The 22,085-nt window shown below is 36.7% G+C and overlaps 2 protein-coding genes across 2 annotated transcripts in view; both read right to left on the reverse strand.

The window, feature by feature from the left end:
- LOC126627661 (protein NRT1/ PTR FAMILY 5.4-like) overlaps window positions 1-22,085 on the reverse strand; it is a 65,103-nt gene that overhangs the window by 28,588 nt on the left and 14,430 nt on the right. The gene's annotated exons all lie outside the window — the stretch shown is intronic.
- LOC126627658 (protein NRT1/ PTR FAMILY 5.4-like) lies at window positions 1,450-5,879 on the reverse strand. The gene is made up of 5 exons (XM_050297169.1): window positions 5,646-5,879; window positions 5,204-5,421; window positions 4,777-5,028; window positions 3,289-3,563; window positions 1,450-2,521 (listed from the first exon to the last, which is right to left on the reverse strand). The coding sequence occupies exons 1-5, from the start codon at window positions 5,713-5,715 to the stop codon at window positions 1,642-1,644; spliced, it is 1,695 nt and encodes a 564-aa protein (XP_050153126.1). The 5' UTR covers window positions 5,716-5,879; the 3' UTR covers window positions 1,450-1,641.

Consider the following 22,085-nt stretch of genomic DNA (forward strand, 5'->3'; position numbering starts at 1 on the left):
CTAAAACTTTATCCTAGTTTTTCCAACTTTCTCGAACTCCAACAATACCCCACAGTTTTGTATTTGATTCGGGAAGAGTTCATCTAGAAAAATAAAACAATATGTTGAATAATGTGGGTTGTGTTTGTACGGGAGTATCGAAAACACAATACACAGAAAGTATCCATTTAAATTTTAAAAGATAAAGTACAAAAAATCACCTTAATTATTGGAATTACTACACTTTCATATCTCATATTTTAAAATTAACAATGTCATAGTTTATTTTACGAATTTGTGTGAATGTCATACCTTCCGTTAGCTTGGCTGTTAATTTATTAGTTAAATGCTGACGTAATTTGATTTAGACTCTACTTTCTATTAAAAAAATTATTAAAAACTAAAAAAATCATTTAATATTTTTAAATATTAAAATAATGAAGAAAAGTTAAAATATATATATATATATTTTTTTTTTCTTTTTCTTTTCTCTCTCTCTTCTCCTTCTTCTGCATCCTTTTTTTTTCTTTTTCTTTTCTCTATCTATTCTTCTTCTGCACGGACGAGCTGGGTTTCTCTGTTTTTTTTTTTCCTCTCTTCTTCTTCTTTTTCTTTCTGGGTTGCAGGTTGACTTTAGTGGGAGGGACGAACTGGGTTTTTTTTTTTTTTCTCTCTCTCTCTCTCTCTCTCTTCTTCTTCAGGAGGTTGGGTTGGGGGAGGGGGGGACAGACGAATTGGTTTCCTTCTTCTTCTTCTTTTTCTTTTTTTCTTCTCCCTCTCTCTCTCTCCTTCTTCTTCTTCTGGAGGTTGGGTTGGGGGGAGTAGGGGACGGACGAACTGCTCCTCCTCTTTTTCTTTTTTTTTTTTCTTCTTTCCTTCTCTCTTCTTCTTCCTCCTTCTTCTTCTTCTTCTTCTTCTTCTTCTTCTTCTTCTTCAGGTTGGGGGGTGGTGGATTTTGGGTTGAAGGTGTGGGGATCTTTGGGGGGGGGGGTGTGTGGAAGGGACGAAGGTTTTTTTTTTTTTTCCTTCTCTTCTTCTGTTTTCTGGGTTGCAGAAGGGGTGGGGGGGGGGGGATGGGGAAGAAGAGAGAATGACGCCGGCCGGGGGGGGGAGGGACGAAGGTAGGTTTTTTTTTTTTTCCTTCTCTTTTTTTGGGTTGCAGCTGGTAGATGGGGGAGAAGAGGAGAGGAGGGAGGGAGGGTGGGGAGGGACGAAGCTTTGCTTTTTTGTTTGTTTTTTTTTATTTACTTTTCTTTATTATTTTAATATTTAAAAAATATTAAATTTTTTTTTTAATTTTTTAATAATTTTTTAATAGAAAGTGGGTCTTAAATCAAGTCCCGTAAGCATTTAACTGATAAATTAACGGTCAAGCTAACGGAAGGTATAACATTGGCCTAAATGCGTAAAATGAGGTGTAACATTGTCAATTTTAAAAAATGAGGTATGAAAGTGTCATGACACAAATAGTTGAGATAATTTTTTGTACTTTACCCAATTTTAAATCTAAGAACTCTGTATTTCGCAATATTTAAATTGTAGAACGCGTTTAGTTCTTCGCATTAAGTATTAATGTACAGAGGCTTGGTTCCAGCTTTAATGGTAGAGCACTTTATCCATGTTTGAATCTTGTTCAATCTTCCTGCGCACTTGAATCATGTCTCATATCTCTCCATCATGGTTCTTTACAAGGGTCAACTCCGTCTTCACCTTGTCTTCTCTTTCGACCTTTTTGTACACAAAAGCACTTGCACTTACCCCATAAACACAAAAATTTAGTGTGCTCAAAACTGCCAGCACCCAATAGAAGTAATCGAGGTGAGCCGTATTGATATTGTCACCAAGCCATTTGTTTCCATTTCTTGAGGTAATTAACTCCACAGCAGATATAATCCAATTGCTAGTGAAGCTACCAACTCCTACAACACTCATAGACGCTGCCGCTCCCATGCTTCTCATTTGCTCCGGCATTTGATCGTAGAACAATTCTTGAAGTCCAACCGTGGTGAATGCATCTGCGAGGCCAAGAATCAAGTATTGTGGGAGTAACCACCATACCCTCATGGGTATTATTGCTTTAGGTTTATCAATGAGATTGTAGTCTTTTGCAATGTTGAGCCTTTTGGCCTCTACTAGAGCCGACACAACCATAAGGAGTATGGATAGAACGAGCCCAATGCCGATTCTTTGTAGCACAGTAATACCCGAAGGGTGTCCCGTATGTTTTCGGGCTACTGGGACAAAAACCCGGTCGTAGATTGGAACGGCGATTAGGATTGCAATGCCAACGAGGCCTTGAAGTGATGCCGCAGGAACCTGGAAATGTGGACCGATCGATCGGATGGTTGTGCTACTTTGTTTGGTGAAAAAGGTGTGAAGTTGGGCTTGGATTACACCAAACATTAGGCAACTCAACCATATGGGGATGAGTCGAAGGACAAGCTTCACTTCTTCCACTTGATTGAGAGAGCATAGCCTCCATGGGTTTCTAGTTTTCGTTGATGCATCTTGTTCGTCTATGATCATTGCCTTGTCCAAGCATCTGCATTATTTTTTGTTTTCATTACGCTACTTATGCTTGTTATGTGTACTTGATTAGAGTATGAATCTCGTATCAGAAAAAGTAAAGCCAAGGTACTAGCTGTCTACTTTTACTATACAACAAATGGGGAAAAGCAACCAAGGGAAACGAAAAGCACCCGGTACTGTTCACTTTAACGAAAAATCATATTTTTACACTAAAAAGTCAATCCTGGTACTATTCACTTTACCCTTTATTTTGTTCTTATCATTAAAACTCAAAGTTTTCAAGCCCTTTTCATTAGTTTTCCTGAAAAAGAATATAATCTATGAATGCAAGTGGACAATATAGAAAGTGCAGTCGATCAGTATCGAGCTAGACGTACACACACGACAAAGGGAAGCAGCTGACCAATGCTTTTAAAGTTTGACTTTAGGACACTAGAGGTTCGGACGTCTACGCTTTCTGTTAACCATCTATGACTATATATCTATATCTTTCTATCTAACCTAAAATTGTTTAGCCATTCATTAGGTCATTATATATGCATCCGTTTTGCTCAAATGAATGACAAAGATGTGATCAATTATGATCCACTCTTAATCCAACGGCAAGATTCTTTGTATTTCTTATTTACATACCCAATAAAAGATCTTCATTTGTGCTGATCTTTCATATGGATTTTATTTTGAAAAAAAAAAAAACAAAAAAAAAATGAACAGTTTTGAATTATGAGAACACATTATAAACATTAAGGAGTAGTACTTTATGCGATATTAAGTTTGTACCTGAGTTGATTAGTACGAGCCAAAACTAGAGGCTGCGACTGACGTTGTAGCATGGCTTCACCCTTCTCATCTCCATAGTAAACTCCCTCGCAATTGAGTGTCTCAATGACATGCCATTTCCGAGCTGCTGCAACGAGTACTTGTGCCACCGTAGTAAAAGGGCTCCCTGGAGGCCTTTGCTTCCTGTACCTCTTAGTTCCCACCAAGAACGATACTAGTGACAAAACCAAAACCCCTGCCAATATTCCAAACCCTAATCCCCACCCAACATTATCCTACAAGTGTAGTAATTTCAATTAATTAGTGTACAGAACTAATTAATTTATCAACAGGAAAATGGTAAGATTAGTAATGTTTCATCTTTTGGCAAACGATAGGACAAATATACTAGGAGTTTTTCTACCTAAGCCACGCAATTATCTGAATTCACCCCACAATTTTTTATTTATTTTGTGAAATGCAGTTTTATCCTTGAGGAAATACACCCACATCCTCATCACATGACATTTCTCCCCCTCCCAGATAACAACCATCGGCATCCCTCACATCATCAACGGCGTCCCCTACCAACCTCAAAGCCATCCTTCTTTCTCTATCACTCTTGCAAGTTCTTTCAAAACCCAAGAGCAAGGACTTCCTTCAATTTAAAACTTGATTTGCAAGTTCTTTGAATTCAGATTCTTATTTTGATTCAATTTGTTCTTGATCTTTTAATGGTTGAAAATTTTATGGGTCCAAAATCCAAAACAGAGAGGGAGGGAGAGGGCGATTGTCAGGCTGGTGAGGATCACCGGCGTCGTGGTCGGGATCTCGGAGGGTGCCTGTAGGGGGAAGGGGGTTTGCTAGGTTCCTTTTTCTTTTTTTATTTACATTTTAAGGGTAAATTTGGAAATCAAACACTTTAAATTTTTTGTAGGGGGTGTACTTAGATGAGTAGTGGGTCTAACTAGAAAAACTCATATATACTAATTTTATCTAATTAAATATATAGGTAAGCATTTGAACATACCGATGGGAGCACAATACTATAACAAATTTGACTTATTTCATATATATAATAATTAGGATTAGTAATTTTTTTATTTTTTTAAAACCTTGAGGTTAAAATTGTCATTATATATTAAGATATATAAATTATTTAATATTAAATTTTAATGTAAAATATATATAATATTACGTGAAATACTAATAAAAAAACTTTTTTTTGTGTACTATTATAATCCAAATACTTTTGGGAGGTTGTGAGAATCTAAAATACTAATAAAAAAATCTTATTTTTTGTGTACTAGTATAATCTAAATACTTTTGGGAGGTTGTGAGAATCTGAAAGGTAATTATTACGGTATTTGGTGCTATTCCTGTTCGCTTAGAAATAAGATATTTTAGATTTGAATTTCGTGAATAACGAATTCGATACTAAATTAAGCTATCTATTGTGTGGTTTAGCAGTATACTAAAAAAAAAAAAAAAAAAAAGAGTAATTATTACCTGGAGATATACAACTCCTAGTGTGGCGGAAGTGGCACCAAACACCAACCCCAAGTACCACCAGTTGAAGAAGGAGCTCTTGACCTTTATCTCTTCCGGCGTGTTCTCATCGAACTGGTCTGCCGCAAACGTTTGCACGCATGGCTTCTGCCCACCTTGAGCCACCGATAAAATGTATAGCGCCACAAAGAACATTGCTCGGCGACTTTGTGAAGGAATTACTGAGACGGACAGAGTCAAAAGAACCATGCCCTACAATATGATATATAAGCTATGAACACAACTACACAAGGACATCTATACAATCAAACATGATTAATGTTTTCTTGTCAATTAAACTGGCTACGTTCTATATGTTTATATTATCAAACTATAAATCTGAACATTGGGAACATATATTCAGGGGAAAAACTCTTAGATGATTTACCAGGAAATAGATGGTGACAGAGAAGACGATGGTTTTGAACCGACCAAAATAAGAATCTGCAAGGAAGGCTCCGACGACAGGGAAGACTGATGAAACACCAAGCCAGGTGTTGACATTCTTAGCCGCCGTGGCTAAGGGCTGGTCCAAAACATCTGTGAGGTACATGATGAGGTTACTTGCCAACCCATAGAATGCGAACTGCTGGGCCACCTCAACCACTGCAAAAAAAAAAATTAATTAAGCAACAAATATACAGTATACTCATGAAAAATGAAACTCCAATAAATTTTCAGAAAACTTAATGAACTGAATGTAAATATTCGTTGCAAAAAAAAAAAAAAAAAAAAAAAAAAAATCAAATAATTGTGGAATTAAATGAAAAATAAGGTGCTGGTAAAACAAAACTACAAAAATAAGATGAAAAGAAAATTTGATTGCTTACAGATGATGAAAATAGCAGCATTCCAGCCACCCGTACTGGGTTTTCCATGTGCAGTAGAAGCAATATTCATAATTGATAGTGTTTAGAGAGCTGAAATATTATTGGACCTCCTCATCAAGAGAGAAAAGTAGTTGAAATTTCTCTGGAAATTTGGTGGTTTACATAGTTTTCTCGTTGACTTACTGTCGATCGTTATAGTTTTCTCGTTGACTTACTATCGATCGTGATTCTGAACGCGTATATGTAAATACACGTGTGTATGTGTGGTGGGCAATTAGAATTTACAAAGTTATTTGGTTTGATGCTATTGGCCTTTTATGCTTATAAGAATTATTTTAGGAGGCGTAGTTTGCTAGCTGTGCACCCCAAGACAGGAGAATCCAGCGCACATTTCATTGCATGATTGCATAATTTGCATGCATAGCAACGAAAATATCTTCTCTGTGCCCGACATATAAAGTGTTATAATATAAGTGGTTGATTTTATTTTTTTTCAAGAATCAAACTTCTTAAATTATGATATTTGGTGTATCAAATCATATTGTTGACATATTAAAAAAAAATCCCTCCATTACATAAAGATATACCCACGTAACTGTGATTCAAGTTGATGAATTTTATACGGGAAAATAAACTATTAACAAGTCAACTCTACATCCATACACAACCGACTATTATAAACGTTGTCAAAGTATTTATTGTTAATTGAAGAGAAAGTTACTACAGTAAATTGTAGTGATAATAACCACAAGTCAAATGTTAGTTAGGTTGTTACTTAGTTTGCTAGGAAAGTTACCATGGTATAGTTTTTACTTTTACCTCTTTTACTTTTCTAAAGTGTAAGTATAAATACCCTCATGTAACTTATCATTATTCAATCAATGAAATATCAGCATTCTTAATATGGTATCCATCGCCCAAGTCCACAGACCTTCAATCCTGTTTTCCTGAAAAATACTTTCTAGCTTTCTCACCAACCAAACAATACATCTTCCGCTTCAATCTTGTTCATCCATGGCAGCAAATTCGTCGAATTCTTCCTCTCCGACGACTGCAAACCCTGCTTCTTCTCCAGTGTTTGCGAATCCCTCTTCTCAGCTGCACAATAACACGTCTTCTCCGATGAACACAAACCCTAATTCCTCTTTTCAGGCGTCAATTAACTCCATCTTCATCCAAAACATTGGCAGTATGGTTCAAACGAAGCTTAAACGTCACATCTACCTTGTTTGGCGTTCTCTGTTCGATTTGATCTTTCGCCGTTACAAACTCACCAACATGTTGATGGATCTGAACCGCCATAACCTCAATTTCTTGCTAATGATTCTGGAAATCTGACCTCGATTCCAAATCTAGCTTTTGATTCTTGGTAAGAGAAGGATCAGAACATCATAATCTGGCTAAACTTCACACTTTCTGAAGATCTTATTCCATTCACCGTCGACTTTCAATCTGCACGTGAATTATGGCAAAATCTTGAACGACATTTTGGTGGAGTTTCTCGCTCTCACATTCATCAACTGCAATCGAATTTGCAGTCCATGAGCAAAGGCATTTCCTCAATTTCTGAATACTTGCAGTGCATCAAAGAGATTACTGATGCTCTTGCTGCCCTCGGTGCACCAGTTGATGATCACGATCTTCTCATCATCATTCTCAATGGTTTACCAGATGAATATGATTCTTTTGTTGATTATGTGCAATTTCACCTTGCTGATACTACTATTGATGATCTACATGGCTTCTTGCTTAGCAAAGATATAACTCTTGCTCGCAAGAAACAGCAACATTCATCTTCTGCTGAACCATTTCAGGCCTTCACTTTTGTGCCAACACCTTCCAATGCTTCTCTACTACTCCCTACACATTCACAACCTCAGACCTATAATGCTTAGAATCACAATTCTTCAACAATGCAAATCGAGGCAATTATCAAAGGAATAACTATCAGAGAGGCTATAACAATCGACATCGATACAACACTCGTGGTAATCGTGGTTTTCGCTCCAATAATTCTTACAACAACAATTCTAAGGCCATTCCTTGTCAAATCTGTGAAGATCCTGGCCATCTTGCTATTGATTGTGTCAATCGCATGAATCCTAATTTCTAGGGGCGTATTCCACCTGCAAAACTTGCCATGTATGCTTCCTCTAATGCTTCTTCTCTTCCACCATGGCTCTTAGACTCTGGCGCAAGCTCATTACTAACAAAATTCAAAACCTTCAAAACCCTTAGCCTTAGATAGGGCCATAGAAAGTTTACATTGGCAACGGTCAAGGTTTGCCAATTCTTCATACTGGATTTACTTTTCTTAAAACACCATCTGCAACTTTTATATTAAAGAATGTGTTACATGTTCCTCATCTCAAGCATGATCTTCTTTCTGCAAATATGTTCTTGCGTGATAATTGGTGTTCTTTGACTCTAAATCCGTTTGACTTCAATGTCAAGGATCTTACTACGAGGATGATGCTTTTTAGAGCACATGTTCGTTGTGGTCTTTATCCATTCTTTGCATCTTCTTCAACTGCATCATAATATTTTGCTAATATTGTAATAAAGACCCCATCTGTTATATGGCATCAAAGTTTGGGGCATCCAATGTTCAAGACTTTTCGATCTCTTATGTCAAAGTCTAGTTTGCCTATTTCTAATTCTGTTCAGCAATTGTTTTGCTCGAATTGTGTTTTAGGCAAGTGTGCTAAATTGCCATTTCAGAATTCTATATGTACTACCTCTAGAATCTTAGAACTTGTTCATGCAGATGTTTAGGGTCCAGCTCCTATATGTTCTGTCAATGGCTATAGATTTTATGTCATCTTTGTCGATGACTTCACAAAATATACATGGTTGTATTGACTGAAACATAAATCAGATGTCATTCATATTTTTGTCCAATTTCAAGCTCTTGTTAAGAATCTTTATGGTCACAATATTGGTACATTACGATTTGATTCAAGGGGTGAGTTTATTAGTTCTCATTTCAAAAATCATTTTTCCTCTCATGGTATTCAACAGCATCTAAGCTGTCCATACACACCTTAGCAAAATGGTTGTGCTGAGAGAAAACACATGCATATTGTGGGAACTGCCAGGACTTTTTTGATTGCCTCCAAGGTTCCTCATCAGTTTTGGGTGGAGGCTTTCCTCACTGCAGTCTACCTAATTAATAGATTGCCCTCAATCTCATAGAGCATCTCCATGGGAACAAATTTTTCACAAAGCTCTTGATTATACAACTTTAAGGTTGTTTTGCTACAGATGCTTTCCCTAGCTCAAACCAAATTCTACCTCGAAATTGGAACCTAAGAGTAAATTGTATGTACACAAAGGTTACAGGTGTTTAGATCATTTTGCACACAGGGTTTATGTCTTTCGACATGTTCATTTTGATGAACACACTTTTCCTTTCCATGATATCACCAAGCCCCAACCATCCACTATTTCCAATACCACACATTCACCAACTTCCTCATTCACTCTAGTATTCCTAAATCTTTGTCCTTCACCCTTTCATCCTATCAACTCCACACCAATTATTAATCCTAATTCCACTGAGTCGTTATCAAATTCACTACCAAATTCACCTTCAATATCAACTTCTATATCAACCTCACTACCAAATTCACCTTCAATCTCAACCTCACATACTATTTCAGCTCATATTTCTCAATCTCTACCTGTCACCTCAATTTATCCTATGCAAACAAGGTCCAAATCAGGTATTTTCAAACCAAATGCCTTCACAGCAACCAAACACCACGTGCCTTCTCACTTGGATAGTGAGTTTGTTCCTTCTACATATCTTCAGGCATCAAAATATCCTCATTGGCGAGTTGCAATGCAGGATGAGTTCAATGCTTTACAAAATACTAGAACTTGGAACCTTGTTTCTCCTACATCTACACATAATTTGGTTGGTTGCAAATGGGTGTTCCAGATCAAAAGAAATCTCAATGGCTCTGTGGATATGTACAAGGCCCGTCTTGTTGCCAAGGGCTACAACCAACAAAAGGGTATTGACTATAGTGATACTTTCAGTCTAGTTGCCAAACTTGTGACTATAAGGATCTTGCTTACTTTTGCAGTGCAATCTAATTGGTTCTTACATCAGTTAGATGAAAGCAATGCCTTTTTACATGGCAATCTGGAAGAAAATGTTTATATGGTCCAGCTTCTAAGATTTGTTGATCAAGACAATCCTCATCATGTTTGCCATCTTCAAAGTCTCATTATGGTCTCAAACAAGTTCCCCGAGCTTGGTATGAAAAGCTTCAATCAGCACTATTTTCTATTGGATTTCAAGCATCTCACTCTGATCACAGTCTGTTCATTCTTCACAAACCTGTTCTTGTTTTAGTACTAGTTTATGTTGATGATATTATAGCAACAAGACCTTCTTCCACTGCATGTCAAGCTGTTATTGATCAACTCAGTGCTCAATTTCCAGTCAAGGACCTAGGAGACTTGCATTACTTTCTCGGATTGGAAGTGAAGAGATCATCTTCAGGGATATTCATCAGTCAATCCAAATATATCCTGGATCTTTTCAAAATGTCAAGCATGGATGGTGCAAAGCCATGTTATACTCCACTTGGTTTTGAAAAATTAGATCTCACAGGTTCTTTGATGTCCAATCCAAAGGAATATCGCTCTATTGTTAGAGCATTATAATACTTAACTACCAGATTTGTCTTATGTAGTTAATTTGGCATGTCAATTTTTGCATTCTCCTCGAGAACTTCATTTTCAGGCAGTAAAACGCATACTCAGATATCTCAATTGCACACTTAACCATGGTCTCTGGTTTCTAAAAACCACAGCTCTTCTTACACTTAAAGCCTTTTCGAATACTTATTGGGCTGGTTGTTCTTAGGATAGACGATCTGTGGGGGGTTTCTGTATCTTTCTTGGTCCTTGTCTAGTTAGTTGGAGTGCCAAGAAATAGCATACCATTGTTCAGAGCTCTACTGAAGCTGAATATAGATCCCTGGCTCACACTGCTGCTGAAATAACTTGGATTTGCCAACTTTTCACTGATATAGGCTTTAAGTTGCCTTCTCTACCTTAGATTTGGTGTGATGATGTTTCTGCTATTGCCTTAGCCTCTAATCTAGTGTTTCATGCTAAAACAAAACACGTCGAAATTGATTATCATTATATCTGGGAATTGGTTCTAGCTAAACTTGTTAAAGTCCAGTTTGTATGCAATCAGGATCGATTGGCAGATATCTATACAAAGTCTTTTCCCATACAACGTTTTCTTCTTCTCAGATCCAAGCTTTCACTTCAACCTTTTCCGTTTAGCTGAGGAGGTGTGAAGAAAGTTACTACAGTAAATTGTAGTGATAATAACCACAAGTCAAATGTTAGTTAGGTTGTTACTCAGTTTGTTAGGAAAGTTACCATTGTATAGTTTGTTGATGCATAAAACCGAAGGTCTTGGAACAACGTAAATCCGACCGTGAATTTGCATGTAATGTAAATAACACAAGATGTATCATGGTTCACCCCAAGGTTTGGGCTACGTCCACACTGAATATGTATTTATCTGAGGGAGAGAGAGCTTTGAGAGTGAGAGCTTTGAGAAGGGGTGAGAGGGCTTAGGAATTGGCCTCAGAAATAGCCTTTTATAATTGTGAGGGTGAGGGGTCCTTTTATAGAATAAGGACTCCTCACTTATTACATATTTGCCCATTCCTTTATCACATAATTACATTTAAGTTTCCCGAGTATTTATACGAGGCCCTAAATATGGTATAAACAGTATTCCCTCAAGTCTTCAGTCAAGAAAGTCTTTTGGCTGGAGACTTGAAATTCAGTCCATGTGTGGGCCGAAGTAACTAAATACTGTCTTGAACTGATGCTCGATATGAGGTAGTGCTCAATCTGAAATAATGCTCAACTAAAAGTAGCATACGCTGCGAGGCTCGTGGCTTATGTTGCCTTGGTTGGCTCGGTTTGCGGCGTTTGAAGGTAAGGGAGTCCCTTTTATAGAATAAGGGCTCGCTCCTCAATACATGAATGATGGGCTAGAGTTGATGCTCTCTAATGATGGTGAGGGAGTCTCTTTTATAGAATAATGGCTCGTTCCTCAATACATAAATGATGGGCTAGAGTTGATGCTCGTGGCGAGGTGGTTGCTCAGTAGACGGCGATGCTCTCTAATGGTGGTGAGGGAGTCCCTTTTATAGAATAATGGTTCGCTCCTCAATACATAAATGATGGGTTAGGAGTGATGCTCGCGGTAAGGCGGTTGCTCAGCTGGCGGCGTTGTTCTCTAATGATGATGAGGGAGTCCCTTTTATAAAATAATGGCTCGCTCCTCAATACATAAGTAATGGGCTAAGTCCCCCAAGTATTTTTCATGAGGCCCAGTTGAGGCCCAATATATGGTACATAATGTAGTCCCCCAAGTCTTCGGTTAATAGAGTCTGTTGGCTGGAGACTTCAAATTGAATCCATGTATGGGCCGAAATGGCGGTTGTTCGGATGTGGTATTTGTATACCCTGCACTGAAGCTTTGTAGGTGAAGCTTTGCAAGTGAAGCTTTGAAGCTAGAGCTCTGTAAATGAAGCTTTTGAAGCTAGAGCTTTTGTAAATGAAGCTTTTGAAGCTAGAGCTTTGTAAATGAAGCTTTTGAAGCTGATTGGCATGAGTAATGCTCATGAATGTTTATGTTGATTGACATGAGTGATGCTCATGATGTTGTCATGAGTGATGCTCATGAATGTTAACATGAGTGATGCTCATGAATGTTGACATGAATGATGGTCATGAATGTTTATGTATGATTGTCATGAGTGGTGCTCATGAATGTTTATGTATGAATGACATGAGTAATGCTCATGTATAATTTGGAGTACTAGGCGTACTTTTGATCACCTGGTTGGTGGCATGAAGAAGAGTACGGGTTGTATATTTCATCACTTGGTTGGTGGCATGAATGGCTAGTTGCCAACTGATATTAGAGTACGGGTTGTACATTTCATCACCTGGTTGGTGGTAATAGCGGCGGGTTGCCGAATAATTTTAGAGTACTAGGCGTACTTTTGGTCACCTGGTTGGTAGTAATAGCGGCGGGTTGCTGAATAATTGTGGAGTACTGGGCGTACTTTTGATGACCTGGTTGGTGTTATTTTGGGCTTATGAGCCTTCGCTCTCCACACAACATTCCAGCTCATTTATTTTGGGCTTTGCCGTTTTTTTTTATTTTTATTTTATTATTACCCTCTGATGGGGTTTATACAGATCTCCGAAAGATAAGAAAAATACATCCTTCAAAAAATAAGAAAAGTAAATCACATCATTCTGATGGATGTTTATTCATTGCTTTTGCTTTTTGCTTTTTCTTTTCCACCACACCTCTTTCTCTGTCTCTGTATCTGTCTCTGCGCTGCTGTCATGCATGTGCTCAGTCAAAACCCAATCTTTCAGATTTTATTCTCTTCTCCCCTTTTGCTTTTGATTTCTCTTTCCGCTAATTCTCTGTATACCTACGTTCTATGGCCTTGGAGACCATCTGACTTTAAGCTTTTAATTGCCATTGCTTTTCTTAATTTTCTCTAATGACAGCTGCTTGGACATGTGGTATGCCTGCTTGTCCGTGCTTGTCATATGCTTCTTTTTATTTTCTCTCTTATCTTCTTTCTTTCTCTCTCATCGTCTTTTGAGCTCCCAGCATCACTCATTTCTTTGAGCTCCCAGCTGTCTGCACTTTAGATCTGAAAAAAAAACATGTCGTTGTGGATGTCCTTCTTCTGAGAAAGCAAGCACTCGAGAATGCATTCCTTGCAATAGACATGGCTTTTCTGGTAGCACATGGGGTCGATGAAGGGCTTGAGGCAGCAGGCGTCGAAGGGATGATCTCAGCCGTCCATCCCAGAACCGTGGCGGCGGTGGTAGTGACCCTTCTCAGTTGCCGTTGTACTCGAAAATACATGATATGATGCCAAATGAACGTCATCATTTCAGAAGAAAAAAATCCCTGATGAGTGACTTCTAGTATGTAAGTAATTTTACTTTCTTTCGTGAACACTGTGTTCCCGAACTCGTCGATGATGTCCCCCACCGCCTCCAATGACCCCTGAGCCACCTTGATATCTTTCTTTAGACTCGAACCAAATTCCTTTGAAGGAGTTCATCGCCGCCACCATTGGAGCTCTACATAAGCTGTTCAGCTTTGCTTGGAGACTTTTATGCTTTCAGTCGCTATTGTTTCAGTTTTGCCATTGCAGCGCACGGGAGATTCAGATCTGATGCAGGTTTGGATATGCGATTCGGAGGATTTGGAATCGAGTTTTTGAGAAATTTGGCGGTGGTAATAGGAGACAGTTGTCAAGGGGAGGAGGCGGTCATCTTGGAGATGATCCACTTGGCCTTGGAAGTGTTGTCGTCGATGTGGAGGTAGAGCTTGACGGCGTTCCGACCTTGTGCCTCGGGTCTGGTCGTCGTCTTTGTTCTCCTGATCTGAAGATTCAATTTCGCTTCTTCGAATGATGTCGTTGTCAGCGGGTTGGGATTGCTGATTCGTTGGGTACGACGTCGTTCTCGGCGTTGCCGTCTTCATCGAGCCGTAGAGAGTCAGCGAGGGAGCGAGCGAGCCTTGACTTTTTTTTATGTTTAGCTTGTATAATCTGTGTTTGCAGAAAACCGAAAGATGAAGTATGGAGTGAGGGAGGAGAAAAGTAGAAAGCTTAAAATGCAGAGACCAGAAAGAAAGAGAGAAATAATGAGAGAGAGATAAAGCTTTCAGTCCCTCTGTAGGTGTTTGGTTTCTTGGATTTTAAAGATTCACGATGGAGGTGAAAAAATGAAAGAGAACCGACGTAGTTTTTCGTGTCGATTCCCACAGACAGCGCCAAATGTTGATGCATAAAACCGGAGGTCTTGGAACAATGTAAATCTGACCATGAATTTGCATGTAATGTAAATAACACAAGATGTATCGTGGTTCACCTCAAGGTTTGGGCTACGTCCACACTGAATATGTATTTATCTGAGGGAGAGAGAGCTCTGAGAGTGAGAGCTTTGAGAGGGGGTGAAAGGGCTTAGGAATTGGCCTCAAAAATGGCATTTTTTAATTGTGAGGGTGAGGGGTCCTTTTATAGAGTAAGGATCACTTATTACATATTTGCCTCTTCCTTTATCACATAATTATATTTAAGTCCCCCGAGCATTTATATGAGGTCTAAATATGAGGCCCTAAATATGGTATAAACATAGTTTTTACTTTTACCTCTTTTACTTTTCTAAAGTGTAAGTATAAATACCCTCATGTAACTTATCATTATTCAATCAATGAAATATCAGCATTCTCAATATTAATGACCCTTTCAAAATGTTATCGTTGATGATTTAGGGGGTTATTTGTCTTAGCTAGGCAGTATGGTACGTATACGTACACGTTATAATGCCATAATAATTTAATTTTAAATTTGCCATCTACAAATTTATTTATTTTTAAACAAAAAAATAAAGTTATAGAACAATCGCCATCTACAAATTTTGAATTTAAGATTACTCACTTACAAATAGAAAAAATATTAATTTGTACTACTAAGTGGCAAGATTACTACTATTTTTTAATTATTACTATCTTTGGATGAGAAAATTTTAAAATTCTACATAACTTTAGATTTAACTGTTAAAAATACATGGCAAGAATAATGATAAGGAACTCCTCAAAGAATTAAAGCTAAATCTCAAACATTACAAATGTATTACAAAAGGACTTTGGAAATGATACTTTTTAAGGTGTCATTTGAAATTCATCTCACTTATATAACATGTAGTCATTCACAAAGTCCATCCACACACTTTTGAAAGTTATCCAAATCTAGTTAGCTTGACTAAGCACATGTCTACAAGTAACCTCAATTTTAATTAGGATGATTTAAAAAAAAAATCAAATATTATAAGTATATTAAAAATATTTATGCAAATTATAAATATGTCAATTAAATATTGTGGTACACTAATATAGTTAAAACATACAAAAATTCTAAACTCTGTCACTGTATTCTATACGTATGGCATAGTATAATATCATAGCTGCTTAGTGCTGAGATAGCTTTAATATATAGATATATATTTTTAATTAAAAACCAGTAATAGATTTAATATATAAATGTACACAACTAATTGATAATATTATTAAGAGCAAGTGGTATTCATTGTCCACGAAAAATTTGGGTGAACATTGATTTTGTATGTCATCACTTGCCTCGCATTGATTTTGTATGTCATCCCTCAAAGACAATATAAATTATACTAGCATATGGGCACACACATAGTGTGAGAAAATTTTTTATTTTTGTTTTTGAAATAGAAGGAGAGAGGAAGAAAGTGATATAGAATGTGGGAGTGGGAAGTTTTTTTTTTTTTGTTTGTTTGTTTGTTTTTTTTTTTGATTAAAGATATGTTAGGATTACATGTAGGTGATGCTTTGAAAAAAAAAAAAACCAAAATTTGGTTGTGTGAAATTACATTTCTACCCCATATTTCTTATTCATATTATGTTTTAATTAAAGGGTTAAACTGGTAATTTCACAGGATTTTGGTTGACAATGAGTGTTTTATTAATTAGTAGAGATAAGTTTTTTAGTTAAAATGGTCTCTAAAATTTGTGTATTTCCTCACTTTAGTCTTTGAGATTTTGAAATCGATAGACGTGGTCCATGAGTTTGTTCACCATCAATTATTTTGGTCATTCCATGAAATTTCTCTATTAAATAAGGATAAAAATGACAAAAATACCTCAATTTTTGTCAAATCATTTTGGCCCATTTTTCATTAAATTGAGGATATTTTTATCAATTTTCTCCTTATTTAATAGAATTTTTCACGAAATGACCAAAGTGATTGATAGTGGACAAACTCAATGACGACTCCTATCGATTTCAATTTCGGGATTAAAGTAAGTAGTTATGCCAATCTCAAAAATCATTTTGGCTAAAAAGCTAATTATATATATATATATATATGTATGTATTTTTAGTACATCGATATTTTTACACTAAGGGGAGAGAGAGTTCCGCAAAGCCATACAATAGACAACCTAATTTGGTATCGAATTCGTCATCCACAAAATTCGAACCTAAGATCTTTCACTTTCAAGTGAAAAATAATACCACCAGATCGTAGTACTAAGTGACAAAGCTAATTATATATTAAAAAGGGAAGAAAAACGTATAATAAGTTGAAAGAGGAGTACACATTCATTAGAACACTCCATGTGAAGATTAAATTTAAGTGTAAGCTTGCATTCTTTGGTCACGGGGTTACCAAGAGAATATTTATGACATAATATAATATACGAGGCTGCTTAGTGCTGCCCCTCTGGAAGCATCAAACTATAAATTAATAGTGCTCAGTGCTGCACTTCTACTATTTAATTTGATTATAGAAGCACAGTAATCAACAAAGCCAGTCATCCCTACCCTAAAAGAAAACAATTTCATCTAACAATGGCTATAGTTTGGTACAATATTAGTTGGTGGGTTAACTATCTCCCAATAAGGGCATAACAAAGTGATGCAGTATGATTACTTAAACCACTAGTGTCATACTCTTCTTATTTTTCCTTCATACGGCTAAGCGGGTAATGGTACAATAATTTGCCCCCTAAATTATATAAGGATAAACTATTACAAGATGACTCAATGATTGTCTCGTATTTTACACATTCCGTCTTGTATTTGATTCTTGGTACTGATGAATCGCATGATGGTAATTAGCGGAAAGCTGAAATTTCTCTGTGATTCTTCTATGCAATTTCGGTAGCGCATGAGTCAACATGAGTCAAAATCCTGAGTTTTAGCACCTTTAAATACAATTATCAAATCATATCCTCTTATTCAAATCAAATCATATCTCCAAAATCTTAGATCCATAGGTATCAAATCAAATCATATCCTCTATTCAGGTCTTTCTGTATACACAGTCTGATTATTTCCTTCAATCCCTGCCGTTCAAATTTTGGTCTCTAAATTCAATAGGATTTGTCATCTCTCAAGGATTCTTCAAATCATCTTAATACATCAATCTCAAATTACACGGAAGTAAGGAATAATTTGTGCAAGTTTCTTTTCCTTATATTTTAAGTTGAAACATTTACATCCTCGACTAAAAACTTTTTATGAGTTCCTAGACTAACAAAAATTAAGAGCCAAATAGTTTCACCATTACATGAATGCGAGTTGGAAAATTAGCTACTGACCTCAATTGAGCGAGAGCAACTTATATAATGCATGTACATCATCATTGTGGTGTTTCATGATAATTTTGTAATAATATGTGTTGAAAACTTACACATGTCATTGTATTATTAACGTCAACTAACTAGCCAAATATTTTACATACAAAATGAGGCAAATCTGACATCCCATCATTAGTTAATAGACTAATCTTGGAAAACAAACGAAAGTGATTTTAATAGCTCGAACCTGTCAGCGAAGCTTTTTAAATTAACTACATTTGGTGGCCTCTTCCAAAATTTTAATCCCATCACCCACCAGTCCTATTTCTCACTTACATTATAATCTCACCCACAATAAAAAATTTAAAAATTAAAATGCTATTTCACAACTCACCATTATTTTTAAAATAACCTCTAATATATGTAAATTCTTTTTTAACTTTTAGAAGAATAAATATTAATAAGTTTTTTTTTTAGTAAGAACCATTGTTCCCTTCCTGAATCGCAGCATCACACCTCCATTACCCTAATCGCACCCACACTCCCAAGTAATCAAAACCTTTGACACCTACTTGGTGACATCTCATTTGAGAAGAGAGAAGAATCGAAGGGGAGGAGAGACGGGGGGTTAGAGAGAAGGGGGGGGGGAGAGAGAAATAGGGGACAAAGAGAGTAAAACAGCCAGAGAGAGACGATAAAGGGAGGGGGAATAGGGTGGGGGCATTACGAGTCATATGTAATATCAATTGTAACTCCAATATACTCCACTTTGGAGATTAATGCATATACAAAAAATTTCTCAAATGTTGTCTTATATATTATTGGTATTTACCATGTTTAATCAACTTGACATCAGAGTAGTTCGCTCTTGGTGACATGTGTGCTTTAATTTGTGCCCACTTTTTCTTAATATTGTGCCCTAAGTGTTCAGTTAGGGTTTGTGTTGTTGTAATTTCCTTCTTTAGAAAAAAAATGTGAACAAAGTTGTGCATGAACACTTATCTACTAGAGTTGTCATGAACTGCGATTTGCTACAGTGCCGTGAATTGCGTTTCTGCTACGGTGTTTCTTGTAAATTGTCTCAATTCCACTGTGTATCTTATGTGCTGTTATTGTTCGTGTTTTAGCTAAATGACCCAATATAATTATAGTGTTATTATGCACCTTGCTGGAATAAAGATGTGGATAATTGATATTGGAGTCACTGATCATGTGACTGGTGACCCTAGAGTGTTTGATGAGTTACTTGATTATGTTCGTGATCTGTATATTACAAGTGCAAATAGAGCACCTTCACCTGTGAAGGGTGAAGGCATTATGTCTCTTACTCCTTAACATCGAGCTTGTTGCTTAAGAAGAAAATCCATTGATTGCTTATGTAGCTTACCCCTTAGACCTTTTTGAAGAAGGTTCTGTCCCTAACATATTTACTTTCATTTATGTAATTTGTTTGGGTTAAAGGCCTTGCGAGCTCCGTTTGAAGGATTTGTGGATCCCCATGCTTATGTTAAAACTTTCCAAGGCCCGCCTCATGGTATCCAAGTTGAGAGAGAAGAATTATGGTAGAGCAGTTTATGAATGTCTATACGGTGGACTTGATTTTACCAAAGATGATGAGAATATTAATTCCCAACCATTTATGCGTTGGAGACCCATTTCTTATTTTTTTTTGGCGAAGCAATTTATAAAGCATAGGCTGAAACAGATGAATCAAAGGGCATTACTTGAACATTACTGCAGGTACATGCGAAGAGATGATCAAAAGAGCTGTATTTGCCAGAGAATTAGGGGGGGACCTTATCACTGATCCATGCTCTACTTGTTCCTAACGGTAAGTGCAATCTTTTGTTAGTAATAAAACTACTTGATACCTATATTGTTCCGCTCACTGTTACTCCATGTTTTCAAGATCTTAAAACTCAGAAGATAATTGGTCGTTAGTAATAAAACTATTTGATACGTATATTGTTCCGCTCACTTTTACTCCATGTTTTCAAGATCTTAAAACTCAGAAGATAATTGGTCGTGGTAAAAGAATTGGGGGTTTGTACATCTTGACTATGAAGGATACTGTGGTTTCAAGTTCAAGTAATCATCAAGTTTTAAATGTCAAAGTGGATAACAAACATCAAATTTGTTTGTGACATCAAGATATTCATCATTCAGTTATCTACTTCACCTATTTCCTTCTTTGTTTCACACTAGCAATGGTTTAGAGTTCAAGTGTGAAACATATGTCATGGCTAAGATATATTGTGCTTCCTTTCGTTGGTTTGTTCCTTTTATTGATTACTGTACTCGATTAACTTTTTTCATTGAAATGGTGTCTACTCAGTTTCAGACTAAAGTTAAGGTTTCAAGTCTAATAACAGAAGAGTACATAAATCACACTTTGGCATGCTTCTTTTGAGACCAGGTTGTTATTCACCAGATAACTCCTCGGTTTACACCCTAACAAAATGGTGTGTCCGAATAGAAGAATCGTTAAATAATGGAAGGTACTCACTCCTTGATGTTAGATACGTTTCTTTCTAATCATATGTGGGGCCATGTTATTTTAACTGTTGTGTATTTTATCAATCGTGTTCCAAGTAGGGTTTTGGATTTTTAGACATCACTTGATGTGCTTCAAAAACATGTCTCTCATGTCTTTATATCCAAACTTTCTTCGAAGGTGTTTGAGTGCATGGCGAATGTGTATATCTACTCTCATCGGTGAAGTAAACTTGATACATATACTTTCCGATGTGTGTATATTGGGTATGCTAATCATCAGTAAGGCTATAAGGGTTATCATCCTTCGACCAAAAAAACTTATACTACCACGAATGTTATATTCCATGAGAAAATTTCGTATTTTATGAAGCCTTCTTTTAACTCTTCACTTCAAGGGGACATGAGGAGTGAAGTGTGGAGTTGAAGAGATGGTGTCGATGATGTGTTGTAGGCTGAATTGGAGACATGACCTTTTCAGCTGCACGATATAGACCAAATAACCATAAATAGTAACTTGTCAAATGTAATTCTCGAGCTCTCTGATGACCCATTGGAAACACCCAATGGCCAATTGCCCATGTGTGATTCCACGAGTCTCTATCTATTAATGATCGATTGCCTAAGGTTGGTATGTCTAATAAGTTGTCTGCTGATGTTTCACCTAGTGATGATTCTTCATATGAATTGGTACAAGTTGGCGACATGCAGGAAGTAAATTTTTATCTCTTTTACTTATTAGTTGCCTCAACAAGCTAATCGTGGAAAATCTAAAGTACAATGTGAGCCTAATATGCATGCCAAAGCTAAGTATCTTATCAACAATTATGTGTCTATGCATCATTTCAAAACCATATGCACGATACACATGTCAGCTATCTAGTGTATCTATTCCAACAAAATTGCAGGATGCATTGTTTAACCATAAATGGGTTAATGTCATGAATGTTGAGATGGAAGCTCTAGAAAAGAATTACACTTGAGATTTGGTTCCTTTGCCAAAAGGGAATAAAGTGTTGGATGTAGATGGGTGCTCACTATTAAGCACAAAACATATAGTTCTATTGATGGGTTACAAAGCCAGATTAGTTGCTATAAGTTATACACAAACCTTTGGTGTGTACTATCAGGAGACTTTTGCTCATGTTTCTAAACTTAATATTGTGCATGTCCTTATGTTCTTAACAATAAACCAGGATTTGCCCTAGTTTGATGTTAAGAATGCTTTCCTCCATAGTGATCTCAAGGAGGAAGTTTATATGGATCTCCCTTCGAGTATCGGAATATCTCCTTAAAAAGGTGGTGTGTGAAGATTGCAAAAGGCTCTGTATGGTTTAAAACAATCTCCTAGAGCATGGTTTGGGAGGTTTGCCAGTTCATATGAAGAAATTTGGGTATTCCAGAGCCATTCAGATCATACTTTATTTCTGAAACGACGAAATGGTAACGTAACTGCATTGATTATTTATGTTGATGATATGACAGTGACTGGTGATGATCAGAATGAGGTACACCGTATCCAAAAGTACCTAGATATTAAAATTGAGATGAAGGAATTGGGTGAACTGAAGTGTTTTCTTGGAGTCGAGGTTGCAGATCCAAACATGGTATTTTTATGTCTCAATAGAAGTATGTTCTTGATTTGTTAGCTGAAACAGGTATGTTAGATTGCAAACCTTTTGATACTCCGATTGAGCAGAATCATCGTCTGAGCTTATTTTTGGATCAAATTTCTACTCATAAGG

Source organism: Malus sylvestris, chromosome 7 (genome assembly GCF_916048215.2).
Source record: "Malus sylvestris chromosome 7, drMalSylv7.2, whole genome shotgun sequence".
Lineage (NCBI taxonomy): Eukaryota > Viridiplantae > Streptophyta > Magnoliopsida > Rosales > Rosaceae > Malus > Malus sylvestris.